Raw genomic sequence first — 23459 nt, 5'->3', positions numbered from 1 at the left:
GGCAGGGTTTAGAGGAGAGTGTTCCATGTTCTATGAGATGTACGAGACAAGTATTTTTACACAGAGGGTGGTGGGTGCCTGGAACATGTTGCCGGGGTAGATATTGGAAGCAGATATGATAGTGAGTTTTAAGGGACATCTGACAAATCCATGAATAGGATGGGAATAGAGGGATGTGGTCCCCGGAAGGGTAGGGGGTTTTAGTTAAGTCTGGCAGCATGGTCAGTGCAGGTTTGGAGGGCCAAAGGGTCTGTTCCTGTTCTGGAATTTTCTTTGTTCTTTGTAGAAGCAATGTGAAGACAGTTTTGACTAAAACTCACACTTTTCTCATACTACTACTGACTGCGAATGAATCCAGTTGTCACCTTCTCACACATGACACTCAGTGCTACCGCCATTGTTGTTTCAATATGATTTGTGTGTTAACAAAAAAAGAACAAAGAACAAAACAGCCCGGGAAACAGTCCCTTTGGCCCAACGAGCCCACACCGCCATTTTAACATTATGAGCCCCACTCCACCAATGACCCTTGTCTATGCTTATGGCATTGAGGGAAGACTAATTTAGGGACAATTTGTTACACCAATCAGCCTAACAGCACATCTTTGGGGTGTGGGAGGAAACCAGAGCACCTGGAGAAAACCCACGCAAGCATGGGGAGAATGTGCAAACTCCCACAGACACCGGCCCAAATCCATGTGTCTGCACAGCAAACAGTGATAGTCACTGAGCTGTCGTCTTGCCCAGTATCTGGTCCAGTTTAAGCACACACTAACGACGTGAAGTACTAGGCTATTCTCAAAACAACCAAGAGCTGCCCTCATACGACCCATTGCGTGTTTGCCCTTTGTTGGACAACAAGGCAGACTGAAGCACCTGTGGATTAAAAGAGAAAAACATCAATAACATGCACATCCTTATACAAACATCCAAGGGAATCCCCAAGTGAAACAAGTGAGCCAGAAAATATGTTGGAAGGTCCATAGGAATCAATTGATTCCCAGGGACGTCCCAAGGCTACTGAACCTTATTTAAAACAGTGTCCTATATCCCCCCATCTCCATCCCGCTCATGTGCCTACCTAAGTAACTCTTAAACAACTCCAGCATGCCTGCCTCCACCACCTTGCTTGGCAGAGCATTCCATACCCCCACTACCCTCTGTGTGAAAAACCTCCCTCTAACATCTGTGTTATACCTCTCCCCCCTCACTGTAAACCCGTGGCCCCTCGTAATGTGCGTTTCCAACCTAGGAAAAAGCTTACCTCTGTTTACTCTACCCTTCATAATCTTATATACCTCTATTAGATCTCCCCTCAGTCATCGTCTTTCAAGGGAAAACAGCCCCAGTTTGCTCAATCTTTCCTCATAACTCAGTCCTTCCATACCAGGCAGCATCCTGGTAAACCTCCTCTGCACTCTCTCCAGAGTCTCCACGTCCTTCCGGTAGTAAGGCGACCAGAACTGGACGCAGTACTCCAAATGCGACCTAACCAACGTTCTATACAGCTGCAACATTAGACTCCAGCTCTTATACTCTATACCCCTTCCTATAAAGGCTAACATACCATAAGCTTTCTTCACAACCTTCTCCACTTGTACTGCCACCTTCAAAGACTTGTGCGCTTGCACCCCCAGGTCCCGCTGCGTTTCTATACTCTTTATAGGTCTACCCTTTATCATATAACTCCCCCCTACATTATTTCGGCCAAAATGCATCACCTCACATTTATCCGGATTAAACTCCATTTGCCAAATATCTGCCCAATATACCAGCCTATCAATATCCTGTTGCATTGCCAGACACTGCTCCTCACTGCCTGCCGATCCAGCCATCTTAGTGTCATCAGCAAATTTGCTGATCACACCACTTACTCCCTCTTCCAAGTCATTGATGTATATTACAAAAAGAAGAGGTCCCAGTACTGAGCACTGCGGAACACCACTAGTGACAGACCTCCAGCTAGAAAAGGACCCTTCCACTACTACTCTGTCTCCTCTTACCAAGCCAGTTCTCAACCCATCTAGATACCTGGCCTTGTATTCCATGAGCCTTAATCTTTTCAACCAACCTACCATGAGGGACTTTGTCAAACGCCTTACTGAAATCCATATAGACGATATCAACGGCTCGTCCTTCGTCGACCGTTTTTGTCACCACCTCAAAAGATTCTACCAGATTCGTAAGGCAAGACTTCCCCTTTACAAAGCCATGCTGCGTATCCCTAATCAGATCGCAACGCTCTAAATGCTCATACGTCCTATCCCTAAGAATCCTCTCCATCAACTTGCCTACCATTGACGTCAAACTCACTGGCCTATAGTTACCAGGGTTATCCCTCCTACCCTTTTTAAACAACAGTACCACGTTCGCTATCCTCCAGTCCTCTGGGACCTCACCTGTGTCCAAAGAAGAGACAAAGATTTGCGTCAGAGGCCCAGCAATTTCATCCCTCGCCTCCCTAAGCAGCCTAGGATAAATGCCATCAGGCCCCGGAAATTTATCAGTTTTAATGCTACCTAAAAGCCCTAACACTTCCTCCCTCGTAATGGATAGTTCCTTCAACTGGTCTACAGCTCCCTCCAAGACTGTACCAGACATCAAGCCCCTCTCCTTCGTGAATACCGACGTAAAGTATTCATTCAGGATCTCCCCCATTCCCTTGGACTCTAAGCACAGTTCCCCTCCTCTGTCCCTGAGGGGACCGATTTTTCCTCTAACCACCCTTTTGTTCCTGACATAGGAGTAAAACGCCTTTGGATTTTCCTTAATCCTCTCTGCCAAAGCCATTTCATGCCCCCTTTTTGCTCTCCTAACTCCCCGTTTGAGATCCCTCCTACTCTCTCTGTACTCCAACGCTCTCTCCGTTCCCAGTTGCTTAGACCTAACATACGCCTCTCATTTCTTCCTGACCAAGTCCTCAATATCCCTAGTAATCCACGGCTCTCTAATCCTATCTTTCCCATCCTTCCTCTTACCCGGCACATGCCTTTCCTGCACCCATTTCAGTTTTCCCTTGAAATACTCCCACATACCTAATGTGGACTTGCCCTCCAACAGCCTATCCCGGTCTGTATCCCTAAGCTCCTGCCTAATCTGGCTGTATCTAGCCTTCTCCCAATTTAGCACCCTCCCCTTAGGATAGAACTTATCTTTTTCCATTAGTATCCTAAAGTAGACGGAGTTGTGGTCACTATTAGCCACATGTTCACCTACTGCAACCTCAACCACCTGACCCGGCTCATTACCCAGAACCAAATCCAGTATCGCCCCCATTCTAGTCGGGCTATCTACATACTGCTCCAAGGACCCTTCCAATACACATCATACAAATTCCTCCCCGTCCGAATCCCCAGCTCTAGTCACCTTCCAATCCACCCCAGGGAGATTAAAATCTCCCACTACAACAACCCTGTTCTTCCTACACTTATCCAAAATGTCTCTACATATACCCTCTTCCACTGCTCGCGGGCTGTCGGGCGGTCTGTAGTACACCCCTAGCATAGTAATCACTCCCTTCCTATTCCTCAACTCCACCCACAGAGACTCAATTCCTAACCCCTCTATATTATCCTCCCTCTGCACCGCTGTGATGTGCTCCCTAACTAACAGCGCCACTCCCCCTCCTCTTTTCGACCCTCCTCTGTCACGCCTAAAACACTTATACCCAGGAATATTTAGCTGCCAGTCCTGCCCTTCCTTTAACCACATCTCTGTCACTGCCACCACATCTAAATTCCTCACGAACATTAATGCCTTAAGTTCATCTGTTTTACCCGTCACACTCCTCACGTTAAAACAGATGCACTAAAGACCCCCAGGCCCACTCGGATCCTCCTTCTCCCAGGGAACTTTCCTCTCATCCAAACTTACCCTGTCACCCAACTCGCTCCCAATCCCAGTGCCTACTGAGCTATTGGTCTCCTCCCCGCCTCCCCTCCATATTAGAACATAAGAACATAAGAACATAAGAAATAGGAGCAGGAGTAGGCCATCTGGCCCTTCGAGCCTGCCCCGCCATTCAATAAGATCATGGCTGATCTGTCGTGGCTCAGTTCCACTTTCCCGCCCTCTCCCCATAACCCTTAATCCCCTCTCTTATCAAAAACCCATCAACCCGCTTCTTAAAAATATTTAGCGAGGCAGCCTCCACCACTTCAACGGGCAGAGAATTCCAGAGATTCACCACCCTTTGAGTGAAGAAGTTCCTCCTCAACTCCGTTCTGAACCGCCCCCCCTTTATCTTGAGGCTGTGCCCCCTAGTCCTACTGTCTTTTTTGAGCGGGAAGAGTCTTTCCACCTCTATCCTATCCATCCCATTCATCATCTTATACGTCTCAATGAGATCTCCCCTCATTCTTCTAAACTCTAACGAGTACAAGCCTAGTTTATTCAGCCTCTCCTCATAGCTCAACCCCCTCAACTCCGGTATCAGCCTAGTAAACCTCCTCTGCACTCCCTCCAGGGCCAAAATATCCTTGCGCAGGTGCGGCGCCCAAAACTGCACACAGTACTCCAGCTGCGGCCTCACCAATGCCCTATACAGCTGCAGCAAGACCTCCCTACTTTTATATTCAATCCCCCTCGCTATGAAGGCCAGCATCCCATTCGCCTTCCTGACCACCTGCTGCACTTGCAGGCTGGGTTTTTGCGACTCATGCACAAGGACCCCGAGGTCCCTCTGCACCGTCGCCTGCTGCAGTTTTTCGCCTTGCCGAAACACTCCAGCTAACCTCCCAGCTAAAATATTAGTGTCCTCCCCATTTAAATGTTCCCCATCCCTCCTGTACAGGTGCCCTTCCCTCACAAAGACTTCCCAATGGTCTACAAAAGCAAAACCCTCTGTCTTGCACCAATCCTTCAGCCATGCATTCAGCTGTAGGATCTCATTATTCCTAGCACCACTATTACTGGGCACTGGCAGCAGCCCAGAGATTGCCACCCTGGAGGCCCTGCTCTTCAGCCTGGCCCCCAATTTCCTGAACTGCCTTCGTATATCCCCTCTGCTCTTCCTTCTTACATCCTTCTCTCCTATGTGTACAATTACATCAGCCAGGGTCCCTTTGCCCTTCAAAATTCCCTCTACCCTCTCTGAGACATCCTGCACCCCTGTGTTGATGGTGGGAAGCAAATTAAATAGCTCAGCCACTTGAGTCTGGCCCCTAGAACAGGAGGATGGTGTAATGAGTGTGGGGGCCGGGTGACAATAAGGGTTTATGGGGCAGTAGGTCAAGCATTGCTAGGTTGGTATCTAATTAATTGGTTTTATTGGTTTAATAATAGATCAATGGTTTAACTGATTTCCTTATTTCAATGATGAACAGCAAAGAACAAGAATCCAAATCTGGTTCTTCATTATGTTCTTGTCCTTTCCAGAAATTGAAGGACCCCCCGGACCCCCTGGACCACAAGGTAGGGCACGCCCAATTTTACCAATTGTTTCCTGTTCCTTCCCAGCATGCCAACCTTCCAGACTATTCCATCAGCATCCTTGAAATATACCTTGCCACACTTAGTCAGTGGCACAGTGGTATTGTCACTGGGCTAGTAATCCAGTGACCCAGAAGAAGCACTCAGGATCTGGATTAAAATCCTGCCGCCACAGATGGTGGAATTTGAATTCAATTAAAAATATCTGAAATTAAGAGTCTATTGATGACCATGAAACCATCGTCGATTGTTAGAAAAACGCATCTGGTTCACTTTATGTCCTTTACGGAAGGAAATCTGCCGTCCTTACCTGATCTGGCCTACATGTGACTCCAGAGCCACAGCAATGTGGTTGGCTCGTAACTGCCCTCTGAAATGGAGGGAGAGAAATGAGAAAGCGCCATCAATCTGTCAATCTTTTCCGTGTCTGGGCTGGTTGCAGCTTTATAGAACCTTAGTTAGGCCGCACTTGGAATATAGTGTTCAATTCTGGTTGCCTCACTACCAGAAGGATGTGGAGGTTTTGAGAGGGTACAGAAAAGATTTACCAGGATGTTGCCTGGTATGGAGGGTATTAGCTATGAGGAGAGGTTGGAGGAATCTGGTTTGTTCTCACTGGAGTGACGGAGGTTGAGGGAGAGACCTGATAGAAGTCTACAAGATTACGAGAGGCCTGGACAGAGTGGATAGTCAGAAGCTTTTTCCCAGGGCAGAAGAGTCAATTACTATGGGGCACAGGTTTAAGTTGCAAGGGGCAAGGTTTAAAGGAGATTTATGAGGCAGATTTTTTACACAGAGGATAATGGGTGCCTGGAACTCGTTGCCGGGAGAGGTAGTGGAAGCAGATGCAGTAGTGACTTTTAAGGAGCATCTTAAATATATGAACAGGATGGGAATGGAGGGATATGGTCTCCAGAAGGGTAGGGGTTTTTAGTTCAGTTGAACAGAATGGTCGGTGCAGTATAAGAGTTGGAATGTTATGGTGAGGTTGTATAAGACATTAGTGAGGCTGAATTTAGAGTACTGTGTGCAGTTTTGGTCACCTAATTACAGGAAGGATATTAATAAGGTTAAAGGAAGGTTTACAAGGATGTTGCTGGGACTTGAGAAACTGAGTTACAGAGAGAGATTGAATAGGTTAGGACTTTATTCCCTGGAGTGTAGAAGAATGAGGGGAGATTCGATAGAGGTGTATAAGATTTTGATGGGTATAGATAGAGTGAATGCAAGCAGGCTTTTTCCACTGAGGCTAGGGGAATAAAACAACTGGAGGACATGGGTTATGGGTGAAGGGGGAAAAGTTTAAAGGGAATATTAGGGGGGGCTTCTTCACGCAGAGAGAGGTGGGACTGTGAAATGAGCTGCCGGATGAAGTGGTAAATGTGGGGTCACTTTTAACATTTAAGAAAAACTTGGACAGGTTCATGGATGAGAGGGGTGTGGAGGGATATGGTCCAAGTGCAGGTCAGTGGGACTAGACAGAAAAATGGTTCAGCACAGACAAGAAGGGCCAAAAGGCCTGTTTCTGAGCTGTAATTTTCTTTGTTCTTCGAGTTAGGGATGGGCAATAAATACTGGCTCAGCCACACACACACACCATAAAGTGAAATTAAAAAATAATTTACTGCCTCAGATCCAGTGTCCGCCCCCCCAACCCCCGCCTTTTCACCTCGTGTTCCTCCCTTTGCTTCCTGAGTGCTGAGCTTTATTCAGGCTATTTTAATCTCTGTAACTGATTCTCTCAGGTCCCGCAGGTGAAGACGCCTTCATTGAACGGATCTCATTCTCTGCGGCCCTCACCACTCCTCAACTCAATCCTGGAACCATACTGTTTGATAACGTGCTGGTGAATGAAGGAAGCCATTATAATCCAAGCACAGGTGAGGCCTGAGTACTCCATCGAGACCACTGCTGAGCGTCTGACCTGTGTTTCTCACATTCTAACCTTCTGAGCACTCTCTCCTGTTTACAGGTATCTTTACCGTTCCATATGATGGCCGATACTTCATTAGTGCAATTCTGACTGGACATCGCAACCAGCGGATTGAAGCTGTTCTCGCCAAGTCCAACATAGGACTGGCAAGGATTGACTCAGGGGGTTTCCAACCGGAGGGGCTGGAAAACAGGCCTGTGGTGGGGGCTCAACCTATCTCAGGATCGCTAGGGATCTTCAACATCATCTTACCTCTCCGCCAAGGAGACACAGTGTGCATTGACCTGGTGACGGGCAAACTAGCCCATTCGGACGAACCCTTGACAGTTTTTAATGGGGTTCTTTTATATGAAGATGAGGACATTTAATGAGTTGTTTCCCTATGTCCTGGCTTTTGTTGGGAGAGGGGAGGGGGGAGCAGTATTTAAACAGCAATATATTCAGAGCTCTTTCACACCAAATTGGAGATTGAGAGCCTTATCTCCACACCACTGCTGAATTATTTAACAGAAAACAAGTTTTGTAGCAATCTCCAACATTAACTGATGCTGTGTGGAGAGGACTTGATAACCTCTATTTTATCTTTTCAAAATGACCAGCATTTAATTAAAGATCTATTTGTCTACAATGCAGAAGAGACTCCGGAATCAGCTGCTTGTTTGGGGGGAATTTAGTAGCTGGGCTGAAAGGGAAGGATTCCATAACTGCAAAGGAACGGAGTCTCTCTTATTGAAAACAATCAGTTCTGAGGTGGTTGGTTATAAATCAAATGCCCACGTTTGTACTGCTGGGATTGTCTCATTTTATTCACTTCAGGTTTTGTGGAGCCTGCACTGATCCCAAACATTTTCCCCGTTTTCTCTTCCTGAAACATTTTTGATCCTGAAAAATAGCTCCAAGGTATTTCCAAGGAGTAAAAACTAAATCAATCCTAAATCAAAACTAAATCAATCCTAAATCAAAACTAAATCAATCCTAAATCAAAACTAAATCAAAACTAAATCAATCCTAAGCTACATGTGTGTCCCTCTTGATTCCATGTTCTTGCTGTCAGAAGGTTGCTAATCATAGTTAATGCCACTAAGCGGCAAGTCAAGGAGACAGGCGCACAAAACTGCCTAGAGATTGAACTGTGCGTTGGTGATATTCAGTTCCACCATTTACTTAATGAGTTAAGGTTAAATTTTGGAAATTGTCAAATAGTGAAATTTGTCTCTGCCTGTAAATACTGATCTTGTCAGCAAAGCTTACACCCAAAGACAAATAAAAAATGAGTACACACGATGGGCAGAGTGACCGCCTGTGCAACTGTCTATATATTCTAAATACCTGAAAAGAATGTGAAAGAATCCCTATCATCTCCAGCTTCACCAACTATCTACGCAAGCCAACCAGAGGCAACTCAGTGCTTTCTCATTTTTGTTAAGTCTCATCAGCCCATCTTTTCTGTGCTTCCTCTCTTAAGGAGTGCTTCATTGCCACTTCTCATCTTGTGAAACATTCTTTCTGTTCAGATATTTAGAATATGTAGTAAAATTACACAGGAGGCCATTCTGCCCATCATGACAGCACCAGCCAAGAAATAAGCAACCCAGCCTATGTCATCCATTATCCACCTTAATCATCTTTATTAATCACACATGAACGACCTTTACAAATTCACACTGACTGATCTGTTCATATTTGCTTAATAATTTACTTTATAACAAACTCCAGTGACTGTCTCACACTCATTAACAGACAGGCCTGGCACTATCCAGTTTCTCTCTCCCACCCTAATTAAGTGCGTGGGCAAAGTGAAAAGTGGAGAATAATGTGGAGCAGGCTGAAGTTATTCATTTTAAAATAGCAAAGCAGAATTTTTTTAAAAAGGTGTAAAACTTGTAAATGTTGATGTTCAAAAGGACTTGGGTGTACTTGTGCAAGGAACGGTTAAAATTAGGAATAAGCAATTAGAAAGGCAATGACATGCCAGCCTTTATTGCAAGGGGATTAATAGGTTGTTCTACAGTTGTACAAAATTATGTTGAGACCACACCTGGAAAATGCACAATAAATACAATACATTCTCTGTCCCAAAGGGTCGTGGATGTTCCATTGTTGATTATATTTGTGGCTGAGATAGATTTTTGAGCTTTTAGGGAATCGGGGGAGCAGGTGAGGAAAGTGGTGTTGAAACCAGAGATTCTACTGTAGCAAGTTCAACAGCGTCAGTATTTTCACTACAACTATTTTCAATCCAGTAACTTCCTCTCTGATTTATATTTTAGCCCTTTAGCATTTTTTCCTTTCTCTACTGCGGAAATAGTTACAGACCACTCATTTAATAAATCTGTTAGTTTTTGCTTTTTACAGTATTATCTGGTAATATCTTTAAATGAAACTACATCTTCCTTATGGGAGTTAATGGAAATATGAAATCAAAAGAGAATATGCTGGCAAGTTCCTGCGGAGAGAGAAATAAAATTAACATTTCAAGCCTGTGACTGATGAATGGTGACCAAGCTGAAAATTTAACTCTTTCTTTATAATTTCACTAAGTTCCTGTCTCCCTGTATCTCCTGATTTGCACCTATCACGGGAATGTTTTGTATCTTCTATTGTTAAAAACAGAAGAAAACTATTTGTTCATCTGTCATTTCCTTATTATCTAACTCCCCATTCTCACAGTCTAGAGGACCAACACATCTTACTCTTTCTTTTTAAATACCTGAAGAAACTCTTGCCATCTGTTTTTACATTTCTAGATAGCATCCTTACGTACTCAAATTTTTCCCTTCTGATTAACCTTTTAGTCATTCTCTGCTGTTCTTTATATTCTGACAAATTATCTGACCTGCCACTTACCTTTGCACAGTTAGATGGTAGATTTCCTTCCCTAAAGAACATTAGTGAACCAGATAGGTTTTTTTTATAACAATTGACGACAGCTTCATCATTAGATTTTTTATTGAATTCTAATTTCCATGGTGAGATTCATACCTATTGGGCCTCCAACTTACTGATCCAGTGACCATACCATTGCACCACTGCTATTATATGGCTAGTCCAGTTCAGTTCTGATTAGTGCTAACCCATTGGATGTTGATAGTGGGAGAATTAGCAATGCCATTGAATATCAACGGGCAATTGTCAGATCCTTTCTTGTTGGAGATGGTCATGGCCGGACACGTGTGTGGCACGAATGTTATTTGCCACTTGTCAGGCCAAGCCTGCATATTGTCCAGGTCTTGCTGTATTTGGACACAGGTTGCTTCAGTATTTGAGAAGTGTCTAATGATCCTGAACATTGTGCATTCATCAGCGAACCCCACTTTTGACTTCAAGATGGAAAGAAGGTCATTGATGAAGCATCTGAAGATGGCTGGGCCTCGAACATTACCCTGAAGACTTCATGCAATGATGTGATAAGCATGGATTTTCAGAAAGTCTTTGACAGTGGACCACACAAGAGTCCACTGGAAAAAATGGGGGAGTTTAAATTGAGGAGTTCAGTTTCTGGCAATGGTTACACCCAGCAAGTTGATAGTGGGAGATTCAGCAATGACAATGCCATTAAAGGAGAGATGGTTAGATTTGCTCTTGTTGGAAATTGTCACTACCTGGCACTTCTGTGGCACGAATGTTACTTGTCAGCTCAAGTCTGGATGGCGTCCAGGTCTTGCTGCATTTGGCAATGGATTGCTTCAGTATCAGGAATGTTGCTGAATGCTGTGCAGTCATCAGCAAACATCCCCATTTCTGACCTTAAGATGGAAGGAAGGTCATTGATGAAGCAGCTGAAGATGGTTGGGCCTAGGACACTACCCTGAGGAACGCCTGCAGTGATGCCCTAGAGCTGAGATGTTTGACCTCCAACCATCTTCCTATGTACCAGGTATGACTCCAATCATTGACTTCATATTTGCGAGAGCTCCTTGATGTCGAGGGCTGTCACTCTCACCTCACCTCTGGAATTCAGCGCTTTTGACCATGTTTGACCCGCGGCTGTAATGAGGTCAGGAGCTGAGTGACCCTAGTGAAACGAAAACTGAGCATCTGTGAGCAGGTTATTGCTCAGTAAGTGCCTCTTGTTGATGACTCTTTCTGATGATGGTGAGTAGACTGGGCAGTAATTGGCCAGGTTGAATGTATCCTGTTTCTTGTGTACAGAACAGAACTGGGCAATTTTACACATTGGTGGGTATATGGCAGTGTTGTAACTGTACTGGAACAGCTTGGCTAAGGATGCAGCAAGTTCTTTCAGGGCCCATAGCCTTTGCAGTATCTGTTCAGCCAGTTCTTGAAATCACATGGAGTGAATCTAATTGGCTGAAGACTGATATCAGTGATGCTGGGGGAGGCTGAGCTGGATCATTCACTTGGCACTTCTGGCTGAAGATTGCTGCGAATGCTTCAGTCTTTTGCACTGATATACAGGGCTCCTCCACCATTGAGGATGGGGATATTTGTGGAGACTCCTCCTCCAGTGAGTTGTTTAATTGTCCACCACCAATTACAACTGGATGCAACAAGTCTGCAGATCTTAGATTTGATTTGTTGGTTGTGGGATTAAAACACAATACGGACCCACACATGCTCCTTATCTTTTCTGCTTTATTTACAATATTTTAAACACCAAATTCGCACCCTAAACATCAGGAAATAATAAAACAAATAATTTTAATTTCTTTAAGAAATTAATATTGAGGTTGAAGGTAAAAGTCTAGAGAAATAAACAATCTTAAATCAGCTGCCCAGTGCCTGCATTGTAATTTCTCAGCACAGGGTTAGATACAGAGTAAAGCTCCCTCGACACTGTCCCCATCAAACACTCCCAGGACAGGAACAGCATGGGGTTAGATACACAGTAAAGCTCCCTCTACACTATCCCCATCAAACACTCCCAGGACAGGTACAGCACGGGGTTAGATACAGAGTAAAGCTCCCTCGACACTGTCCCCATCAAACACTGCCAGGACGGGTACAGCACGGGGTTAGATACAGAGTAAAGCTCCCTCTACACTGTCCCCATCAAACACTCCCAGGACAGGTGCAGCACGGGGTTAGATACAGAGTAAAGCTCCCTCTACACTGTCCCCCCATCAAACACTCCCAGGACAGGTACAGCACGGGGTTAGATACAGAGTAAAGCTCCCTCTACACTGTCCCCATCAAACACTCTCAGGACAGGTACAGCACAGGGTTAGATACAGAATAAAGCTCCCTCTAACCCTTGTGGTTAAGAAGGCGTATGGTGTACTGGCCTTCATCAATTGAGGAATTGTGTTTAGGAGTCGGGAGATAATGCTGCAGCTGTATAAGACCTTGGTCAAACCCCACTTGGAGTACTGTGCTCAGTTCTGGTCGCCTCATTGCAGGAAGGATGTGGAAGCCATAGAAAGGTGCAGAGGAGATTTACAAGGATGTTACCTGGATTGGGTGGCATGCCTTATGAGGATAGGGTGAGAGAGCTCGGTCTTTTCTCCTTAAAGAGACGAAGGATGAGAGGGGACCTGATAGAGGTTTATAAGATGTTGAGGGGTATTGATCAGATGGACTCTCAGCGGCTCTTCCCCAGGGCTGAAATGGCTGCCACGAGAGGACACAGGTTTAAGGTGCTGGGGAGTAGGTACAGAGGAGATGTCAGGGGTAAGTTTTTCACTCAGAGGGTGTGGGTGAGTGGAATCGGCTGACGTTAGTGGTGGTGGAGGCAAAATCGTTAGGATCTTTTAAGAGACTTCTGAATGAGTACTTCTGGACTTAATAGGATTGCGAGTTATAGGTAGGCCTAGTGGGTAGAGATAAGATTGGCGCAACTTGATAAGGGCCCCCATGCAAGACTTCTTGAGAAGGTGAGAGGGCATGGGATCCAAGGGCCTTTGGCCTTGTGGATCCAGAACTGGCTTGCCATTTTAATCAGTAATCTCTAAACTGTCTGTGCTTTATATGCTCTGTCTGAGGCCAGAACTCTCCATTCACCTGACGAAGGGGGTAACCCCGAAAGCTAGCGAGTATATTATCAAATAAATAGGTTGGACTAAAACCTGGTGTTGTCAGACTTTTTACTGTGTTTACGCCAGTCCAACGCCGGCATACCCACATCTTGCCTGCAGAAGGCAGAGAGTGGTTGTGGATGGGTCTTTTTCTGAATGGAGGTCAGTCACCAGTGGCGTGCCCCAGGGATCTGTTCTAGGACCCTTGCTGTTTGTCATTTTCATAAATGACCTGGATGAGGAAGTGGAGGGATGGGTAAGTAAGTTCGCTGATGACATGAAGGTCGGTGGTGTTGTGGATGGTCTGGAAGGATGTCAAAAGTTGCAGCAGGACATAAATAGGATGCAGGACTGGGCGGAGAAGTGGCAGATGGACTTCAACGCGGATAAATGCGTCGTCGTCCATTTTGGCAGAACCAACGGGATGAACGAGTACACTATCAAGGGCAGAAGTCTTAGTAGTGTTGAAGAGCAGAAGGATCTTGGGGTCCGGGTCCACAGGACTCTTAAATCAGCCTCGCAGGTGGAAGAGGTGGTCAAGAAGGCGTATGGTGTACTGGCCTTCATTAATCGAGGGATTGAGTTTAGGAATCGGGAGGTAATGCTGCAACTTTATAAGACCCTTGTCAGGCCTCATTTGGAGTACTGTGCGCAGTTCTGGTCGCCTCACTATAGGAAAGACGTAGAAGCTATTGAAAGGGTACAGAGGAGATTTACAAGGATGTTGCCTGGACTGGGAGGCATGCCTTATGAAGTTAGGTTGAGGGAGCTGGGTCTCTTTTCCCTGGAGAGACGAAGGTTGAGAGGCGACCTGATAGAAGTTTATAAAATGTTGAGAGGAATAGATAGGGTGGATTCTCAGAGGCTATTTCCCTGGGTTGAAATGGTCGCTACGAGAGGACACAGATTTAAGGTGCGGGGAGGAAAGTACAGAAGTGATGTTAGGGGTAAGTTTTTCACTCAGAGGGTGGTGAGTGAATGGAATCGGCTGCCGTCAGTGGTGGTGGAGGCGAACTCGCTGGGGTCTTTTAAAAGACTTCTGGATGAGTACATGGGGTTTTATGGGATTGGGGGTTATAGATAGGTCTATAGATTGGTAGGTGTTGATGTGATCGGTGCAACTCATGGGCCGAAGGGCCTGTTTGTGCTGTAGTGTTCTATGTTCTAACTTGTGGGCTGAAGGGCTTGTTTGTGCTGTAGTTTTTCTATGATTCTACACTGTCCCCCATCAAACACTCCCTGTACAGGTACAGCATGGGGTTAGATACAAAGTTCTCTCTACACTGTCCCCATCAAACATTTCTAGGACAGACTCAGCACAGAGTCAGATAAAGAGTAAAGCTCCCTCTACACTGTCCCATTAAACACTCCCAGGACAGGTACAGCATAGGGTTAGATACAGAGAAAAGCTCCTCCTACACTGCCCCCATCAAACACTCCCAGGACAGGTACAGCACGGGGTTAGATACAGAGTAAAGCTCCTCCTACACTGTCCCCATCAAACACTCCCAGGACAGGTACAGCACGGAGTCAGATACAGAGAGGCAATATGGGTACAGCTCAGGAATAGGAAAGGTGTAGTCACAATGTTGGGGATTTACTGTAGGCTACCCAACTGCTAGTGGGAGATTGAGGAACAGATATAAGAACATAAGAAATAGGAGCAGGAGTAGGCCATCTAGCCCCTCGAGCCTGCCCCGCCATTCAATAAGATCATGGCTGATCTGTCGTGGCTCAGTTCCACATTCCCGCCCTCTCCCCATAACCCTTTAATTCATTGCTGGGGGAGGTAGTGGAAGCAGATATGGTAGTGACTTTTAAGGGGTGTCTTGACAGGTACATGAATAGGATGGGAATAGAGGGATATGGTCCCCAGAAGGGCTTGGGAGGAAGTTGGGGGGGGGGGGGGGGGTGTTTTTGGTTAAATCGGGCAGTATGGTCTGTGCAGTCTTGGAGGGCCAAAGGCCCGTTCCTGTGATGTAATTTTCTTTGTTCTTTGTTCAGAGTAAAGCTCCCTCTACACTGTCCCCATCACATACTCTCAGGACAAGTACAGCCCAGGGTTAGATATAAAGTTTATTCTTCACTGTCCCCCTAAACACTCTCAGCGCAGGTACAAAATGTCGTTACATACAAGGTAAAGTTACATTCACATTGTCCCTATCAAACACTACTTTGGCAGATATAACACACAGTTAGATATAGATTACAGTTTCCTCTAGGCTATCAGGAATCTGTCTTTTCACAGCGAGTTACAGTAGATTTAAATCTCACGAGTGTGAGGAACGCTCTCATCCCAGTTGTCCACACTGGGTCTCAATGTTAAGGATGGCCAGATTTACAGCCTCGCCCATTAAACATCAAGTACACATTATCAGAAGGACGAGAACACTTTGGAAGGGGTGCAGAGGAGATTCGCCAGAATGCTGTCTGGGATGGAATATTTGAGGGGTTTGATAGGCTTGGTTGTTTTCGTTGGAGCAGAGAAGACTGAGGGGCGACCTGTATGAGGTGTACGAAATTATAAGAGACAAGGAAAGAGTGGATAAGGAGCAGCTGTTCTCAGTTGAAGGATCAGTCATGAGAGGACATCGGTTCAAGGTGACAGACAGGAAGTTTCGTGGGGATGTGAGAAATAACCTTTTTACTCAGAGGGTGGTGATGGTCTGGAGTGCACTATTTGGGAGTGTAGTAGCAGCGGATTGTCTCACATCCTTTACCTGGATGAACACTTGGCACATCAGCATTCGGGGCTATGGGCCAAGTGCTGGTAAATGGGATGGGAAACAAGTGTTTCTCGCATGTCAGTGCAGACTTGATGAGCTGAAGGGCCTCTTCTGCGTTGTACGATTCTAATTATAACTTCAGTATAGACACTACAGTGAGACAGTCACAAACGCATAAATGTTGACTCTTTAAAATATAATGTTTACTGTAGAGTTGATAAAGAACATCCCTTCAACAAACATTTTGCAGACATGTTTTGAATGGTACATTGAGCATATCAGTAGTGAAGAGGACCTATAAAACGTAAAGAGCAAGCAGAGGTCAGCAGTTTTCATGTCGATCTGACCCTCCATTACTCCTCTCCTCCAACATCTCCCCCATCCTATTATCCCAACCACCTCACATTTACCTCCCCATCTCCTAACATCTGACCCAGTGACCCCTCCATACCCAACCCCAATGACCCAAGTTCCTGCATCTGATCCCAAAGCCTCCATCTCACCACGTGACCCCAATGAACTCCAGCTGCTAACATCTGACCCAGTGATACCCTTCATATGATGGGTTAGAAATTGTGAGGGAGATAGATCAGGACAGGGCTGAATCAGCAGGAGGTTTGAAGCTGAAGGTGATTGGTAGTAAAGTATCAGGTCATGGGGGGAGTGGGGTTTGTGGAGGTAACATATTTTCCGGTGAGAACAGACCCTGTCCTATTTGTACTGCATGGTTTTAAAATATTAATACTCAGCAGGGCACTTGAACAACATAATTGAACACGGTTAATTCCGGGTGAAAGGGGAAGGAGTTCACTGGATGTTGATGTGAAATGCTGTCACTTAACAGAACAAAATGCCACAGGACAAATTAAATGGACATCTTTGCAGATCAGCTACTACCATGGATAACATTATTGTTTTGGAAAACCTCAGGAAGATAAAAACATCAGAAATTGGGGCGGCGGGAGACGGCGAGGGCGAGTGAGAGATTGGGACAGCGAGATCGTCGGGGAAATGTAATCAAAGACAATCTAGTTGGAAGTATAATTATTAATAACTGGACGGTTCTGACTCTTTGGGGCCTGGTGTGAACTGGTCTGTTCAGCTTTTCACGTTTCCTTGTTTTGCAGAATTATAAAGTGTGTCTCTGGGCATTCACTGAAACTAATTGATGGCCAGTTCATATTGAAGCAGACAACACAGGTTGGTTGTTTGCAGATAACTTTCAGCCCAGTGTGGCTTCCATCAGATGTAAACTTGAACAGCATCATCCTGAGAACGGACCTTACAAGAGCCCTGGAAACAGATGCTGCAAAAGGACAATTGTGAGCACGATGATCAGTCCACACAGCAGCAAAACCACCCAGACTGGGAACATATCTGTAAATCAAACCAGTCTGGTTAATCATCCATCCCGTCACAATACGAAGCAATACTTAAACATATTCAAGTAAAATACACCATGACATCTGTCTCCTCATCAGAGAAATGCTCGACACAATGCAAGACGGAGGCCCAGAGTATGGGACATTAGGGTTAGGCTGAACCCTGGGAATTATGACACCGTGCCCAGTGAGGGAGAGTCCAGTTCAGGATCACACTCTGCCCCCTGTGGGACCAAGGATCAGGAGCACACCAGCCAGTTTGGGATTGAGCCCTGGGAGGAAACAGCTGCATGGTGGCACAACGGTTATCGCTGCTGCCTCATGGCGCCAGGGACCCAGATTTAATTCCTGGCTTGGATCACTGTCTGTGTGGAGCCAGCATGTTCTCCCTGTATCTGCATGGGTTTCCTCCAGGTGCTTCGGTTTCCTCCTACAGTCCGAAAGATGTGCAGGTTAAGTGCGTTAGCCTAGTTAAATTTTCTCTCAGTGTGCCCAAACAGGTGCCGGAGCGTGGTGCCTCGGGGATTTTCACAGTAACTTCATTGCAGTGTTAATGTAAGCCTACTTGTAACACTAATAAATAAACCTAAAGAATCCTAGTTTAGAGTAATGAAATATCCTAGAGCCATAGTGCTTTAATGTCAATCAGGTGAGGGGAGAATTATACAGGACTTAGATAAGGAAAAATTATTTCACTCAGAGTTGTGAATCTTTGAAATTCTCTCCTCCAGAAGTTTGTGAATGCTCTATTGCTGAACACATTTAAGGGTGAGAAAGAGATTTTTTTGTCCCTCAGAAAATTAAGGGATGGGGCAGGAGAATGGAGTTAAAGTCCAATATCAGCCATGATGGAACTGAAAGGCAGAAATGGCTCAATGTTTTACTCCTGGTCCAATTCCTTGTGTTGTCAGAGAGTGTAATCAAGAAAGGTTCCATACTTTTCACTGGATGGTAACAAGAATGGACACAGCAGATGGGAAAGTTTGATCTTCCCCAATGGTTCAATATTTTGTCAGCTCAAGTATGTTAAATGCAAATATGAGGCACCAATTTGAGCTTTTCTTTAATTTCTTTCATGGGACGTGGGCATTGCTGGAAAGACCAGCATCGATTTTCCATCCCTAGTTGCCCTTAAATTGAATGTCTCGCTTGGCCATTTCAGGGGAGCAGTTAAGAATTAATTACATTGCCGAGAGTCTGGAGTTACATTGAGGCCACGCCAGAAAGATTTCCTTCCCTAAAGGGGCATTAGCAAATCAGATTAGCTTTTACAACAACTAATGACAGTCATTATGATCAGCATTACTGAAACTAGCTTTATTTTCCCTCAATTATTAATTTTATTTTTAAATTCCATCAGCTGCCCTGTCCAGAGAGCTGGGCCTCTAGATTATTGGTCCAGGGACATTACTTATAGTGGAGCAGTGGCAAGATGGCAAAGACCAATCAACTGAGGGGCAGTAGTCAGCACCAGTCGGTTCCCAAGGCAGAAACAACAGAACAGGATAGAGAATAAATCTTTGACTTACGCCTGCTTGGCACCAGATGTAGTTTACACCGACTGTCTACTGCTACACTCAACAATGCTGCCTCATTTTCTCCTGTCACCTGCTTCGTTGGACCCTCATCAGGTAGAAAGGCCAAGTCTGTCACCACAATCCCGTGAGTCTCCTTCACGTAGTAAACTTGCTGTCAAGAAAGACAAAAGGGAACATGTAATTTTTGCTTTTCTTTACTGACATCTCCTTGCTTTTTTCACCAATCAACTGAAATCTGTGCCCTCTGGTTACAAATCCTTCTGCCAACAATAGTTTCTCCTTATTTACTCCATCATGCATCAATAGAATCTCCTCTAAGATGGGCAATCCCAATTTCTCCAAACACTGAAGAACCTCATGGCTGGCACCAATTCAGAGACATTTCAGTGCACATATTCCAACAGGAGTTAGTGTACTAGTAAATCTCTTCTGAACCATCTCCAAGGTTTTGACATCCTTTCTAAAGATGGTGCCCAGAACTACATCTGAAAAACGGTACAGTTAAGCCAGTATCAAACTGTTGTGTTGGGAAGTAATGCATCTGTGTGATTAGCCATATGACATGCTATGACATTACCAGAGGTATTCGCAGGTTTTTATCACTCTCCCATGTTGAACCTCGATCTGGTCTACAAGATAACTGATGAGAATAAAAATTTCCAAGATGATACTGGACTAGGGAAGATCCAAGAACTGAAACTAGGTATCTCATCCATGAAAGGGGGATACCCAAAGTTTTAGGCTGTCCTGAATTGACATGGGATTGCAGGTAATGTCTCAAGATGGATAGAAAGCTGGTAAGCAGGCAGGAAGGAAAGCATTGGCATAATGGGTCTTTTTCTGATTGGCAGTCAGTGACTAGTGGGGTACCACAAGGATCTGAGCTAGAACCCCAACTGTTCACATTATATATTAATGATATGGAAGAGGGAACTGAATGTATTATCCCCAAATTTTCAGATGATACAAAGTTGGGTGGGAGGGTGAGCTGTGCGGAGGATGCAGAGATGCTTCAGCGTGATTTGGACAGGCTAAGTGTGTGGGCATGTGCATGGCAGATGCAGTATAATGTGGATAAATGTGAGGTTATCCACTTTGATAGCAAAAATAAGAAGGCAGATTATTATTTGAGTGGGTGTAAATTGAGAAAAGCGGATACTCAACGAGACCTTGGAGTCCTGGTGCATCAGTCGCTGAAAGTAAGCATGCAGGTACAACAGACAGTAAAGAAAGCAAATGATATGTTGGCCATCAGAGTGAGAAGATTTTGTTTCCTTCACTGTCACTGGAACACACTTCCTAATAGCGCTGTGGGTGTAACTACACCACATGGACTGTAGCAGTTAAAGGCGACAGACAACTATATTTTTGCGATACTTATATATGGGAAATAAATGCTGGCCTTGACAGTGAAGCCCACATCTCATGAAGCAATAAAAAAAAAGACATACCAACCATCTTACAATGCAGACACTGATAATCACTGACACAGACAACAGAGCAATGCAGAAAGGCAGACCAAAGGTTCTGACGTTACCTGGAGTGAGAATGCAATGTAGATAGCTACAGAGCCAGTCACAGTGCCAAGTCCAATAAAGGTCCCCAAATCACTGTGAAGAGGAAAAGAACAACAACTGTAAATGGAGAAAATCATGCAGTCAGCAAGATGAAGGTGAGAGTAATCGAAATATATGATAAAAGCAGTAATGAGAAAACCAAAGTAAAAACATTCATGCATCAGGTTTGGGCGAGAGAAACTGTTAATGTTCTGAGTCCAAAATAACTTTGTTATAAACTTAAATAAGGCCAATTATGAGGACATTAAAGCCATATTGATTAAAGTCAATTGGCAAATTAGGTTAAGGGATAAGTCAATAGAAATGCAAATATTTACAGGGATATTTCAGGATGCACAGAATAAATACATTCCAACAAGTATGAAATAATCCAAGGGATGGACTCACCATTCACCATTAATTAGAAAGATAAAAGATATTATCAAACTTAAAAAGCATATAGTTATGCAAAGATAGGTGACAGGTCAGAAGATTGATCAAAATAAGAAATATTGAAGGATGACAAAAAGATTAATAAGGAGAGAAAGATTAGCATATGAGAAAATGCTAGCAAGAAATAGGAAAACAGAGTCTTTTTAAAAAGAAAGGAATTAAATAAGCATTGGTTTTATAGAAAGTGAGTCTGAAGAAATGATAATAGAAAACAAGGAGGTTGTTTTAAGGAATTAATTGAACAGCTATTTTACATCAGTCTTCACTGTAGAGGATAGAAGTAACATCACAGAAGAAGACACAAACCAGGAAATGGTAAGGAAGAGCAACTTAGCAAAATTACAGTCCCAAGAGAAGTGGTACTGAGAAAATTGTTGGAGCTGCAGGCTGACAAGAGCCCAAATCCTCCTTCCAGCTCTTGAAGGAGTGTCCAATGAGATAGTTGATGCATTAATTTTAATTTTCCAAAATCCCCTGCATCCAGGGTAGGTGCCATTAGATTGCAGGATAACAAATGCAACTCAATTATTCAAAAAGGGAGGTAGACAAAGTGGAAACTACAGACCAGTTAGCTTTACATCTGTCATAGGGAGAATGTGAGAAGCTATTATTAAAACGTTACATCAAAGCACTGGGATAAGTTCAAGATAAACAGGCAAAGTCAACATGGTTTTTCTGTCTGGTGCAAAATCACGAGAAAAATGGCCTAACCATAGCTAACAAAATAAATTAAGGATAGTATTAGATCCAAGTAGGAGTCATAAAAAATTTCCAGAAAAAGTAGCAAGTCTAAGGATTGGAAGCAGTTTAGAATTCAGAAGGGGAGGATTAAGAAGTTAATTGAGAGGGGGAAATAAGAATACAAGAGTAAACGTGCAGAGTTTGTGAATGCACAGAGTATAGTGAATAAAATTGGGGAGTTACAGGTGCAGATTGTATTGTGGAAATATGATGTTGTGATAACAGAGACCTGGCTCAAGGAAGGGCAGGGCTGGGCATTAAATATTCCTGGGTACAAGGTGTTCAGTAAAGATAGTGGAAGGAGGAAAGGCGGAGGGGTGGTAGTATAGGTTGAGGAGAGCATTACAGTGCTGGAGGAAGAGGATGTCCAAAAGGGTTCAAAGACAGAATCAATTTGGCTGGAGGTAAGGAACAAAAAGGATGCAGTGTCATTGGTTGGTGTAGCCTTTAGACCACCAGCTGGTGAGAAGGATATAGAGGAAAAACTCTGCAGGGAAATTACAGGGAGAGGCAAACATTCTAGAGTAGTTATAACGGGGGGGGGCTTAAATGTAGACTGGAAAAATGATAGTGTAAAGGATGGAGAGGGGCACAAGTTCTGAGACTGTGTTCAGGAAAATTTCCTACAGCATTTTGTGTCCAGTTCAAGAATGCACTGCTAGACTGGGTTCTTGGAAATTAGGTGAGCCAAAAAGATCAAATGTCAGTGGGGGACATTTAGGAGAAAGTAATCATTGTATTATAAGCTTTAGGACAATGATAGAAAGGCCAGTGAGTTTCAGACTCACATCACCCTCTCAGTGAAAATATTTCCCTCAAATTTCCTCTAAATTCCCTGCCCCTTCCCTTAAATTTATGCCCCTGGTATTGACTTCCCTAAGGGGAAAGGTTTATCTCTTTTTATCTTATCCATGACCCTCATAATTTTGTACACCTCAATTGGGTCCCCTCCCTCAACATTCTCTGTTCTAAAGAATGCAACCTCAGCCTAACTAGCCTCTCCGGCTAAAAATCTGCATCCAGGCAATATTCTGGTGAATCTCCTCGGCAAGCTTTCTTGTGTAATCACATCTTTCCCATAGTGTGGTGACCAGAACACAATACTCTAGCTGTGGCCTAAGAACAAAGAACAAAGAACAACCCAGCACGGGAAACAGGCCCTTCGGCCCAACGAGCCCGCGCCGCCGCATCACCCTACACCTATTCTACCCTGCATGTCTACGAATGGGACCCTACTCAGTCAGATTCAGGGAAGAAATAGTGTCAATTTGGTGGAAACCAATTAGCCTAAGAGCACATCTTTGGGGTGTGGGAGGAAACCGGAGCGCCCGGAGGAAACCCACGCAACCACAGGGAGAATGCGCAAACTCCCACAGACACAGGCCCAAATCCATGTATCTGCACAGCTAGCAGTGCTAGTCACTGAGCTGTTGTGGAGCCCGTCTATCGGTCCAGGATCAAGCACACACACCGACATGAAGTACTAGGCCACTCCCGGACTTCCAAGAGCAGCCCACGCACGACCCGCCGTGTGCATGCCCCTCGCTTGACACGAGGTGGACCTCCACCTGTGGAATAAAGACAAAAAATATTAATCATACAGCCTGCCCTTCCGGTGTCTCCCGAGGTTTACCCCTATTTAATAGCCCCTACCATATCCCTCCATTCTCGTTTCACTCATGTGCCTATCTAACTGCATCTTAAACGAGTCCAACGTGCCTGCCT

General features: G+C 44.6%; 2 protein-coding genes across 2 annotated transcripts in view; one reads left to right on the top strand and one right to left on the bottom strand.

Annotated features, from left to right (window-relative positions):
• emilin1b (elastin microfibril interfacer 1b) overlaps nucleotides 1–7991 on the top strand; it is a 75292-nt gene extending 67301 nt beyond the window's left edge. The window contains exons 5-7 of the mRNA XM_080200889.1: nucleotides 5377–5412; nucleotides 7176–7310; nucleotides 7403–7991. Of these exons, the coding sequence (XP_080057015.1) occupies nucleotides 5377–5412; nucleotides 7176–7310; nucleotides 7403–7731 (500 nt within the window). The 3' untranslated portion in view covers nucleotides 7732–7991. The remainder of the gene's footprint in view (nucleotides 1–5376; nucleotides 5413–7175; nucleotides 7311–7402) is intronic.
• A 6308-nt stretch (nucleotides 7992–14299) lies between these two features.
• The window catches only part of preb (prolactin regulatory element binding), an 81335-nt gene continuing 72175 nt past the window's right edge, over nucleotides 14300–23459 (bottom strand). Inside the window, exons 7-9 of the mRNA XM_080200888.1 lie at nucleotides 20522–20594; nucleotides 18976–19135; nucleotides 14300–17441 (exon numbers count right to left, since the gene is read on the bottom strand). Of these exons, the coding sequence (XP_080057014.1) occupies nucleotides 17347–17441; nucleotides 18976–19135; nucleotides 20522–20594 (328 nt within the window). The 3' untranslated portion in view covers nucleotides 14300–17346. The remainder of the gene's footprint in view (nucleotides 17442–18975; nucleotides 19136–20521; nucleotides 20595–23459) is intronic.

Source organism: Carcharhinus amblyrhynchos, chromosome 12 (genome assembly GCF_965287045.1).
Source record: "Carcharhinus amblyrhynchos chromosome 12, sCarAmb.v2.hapA, whole genome shotgun sequence".
NCBI classification, from domain to species: Eukaryota; Metazoa; Chordata; class Chondrichthyes; order Carcharhiniformes; family Carcharhinidae; genus Carcharhinus; species Carcharhinus amblyrhynchos.
Note: the sequence above shows the minus strand (reverse complement) of the source record. Positions and strands in the feature narration are given on the sequence as shown.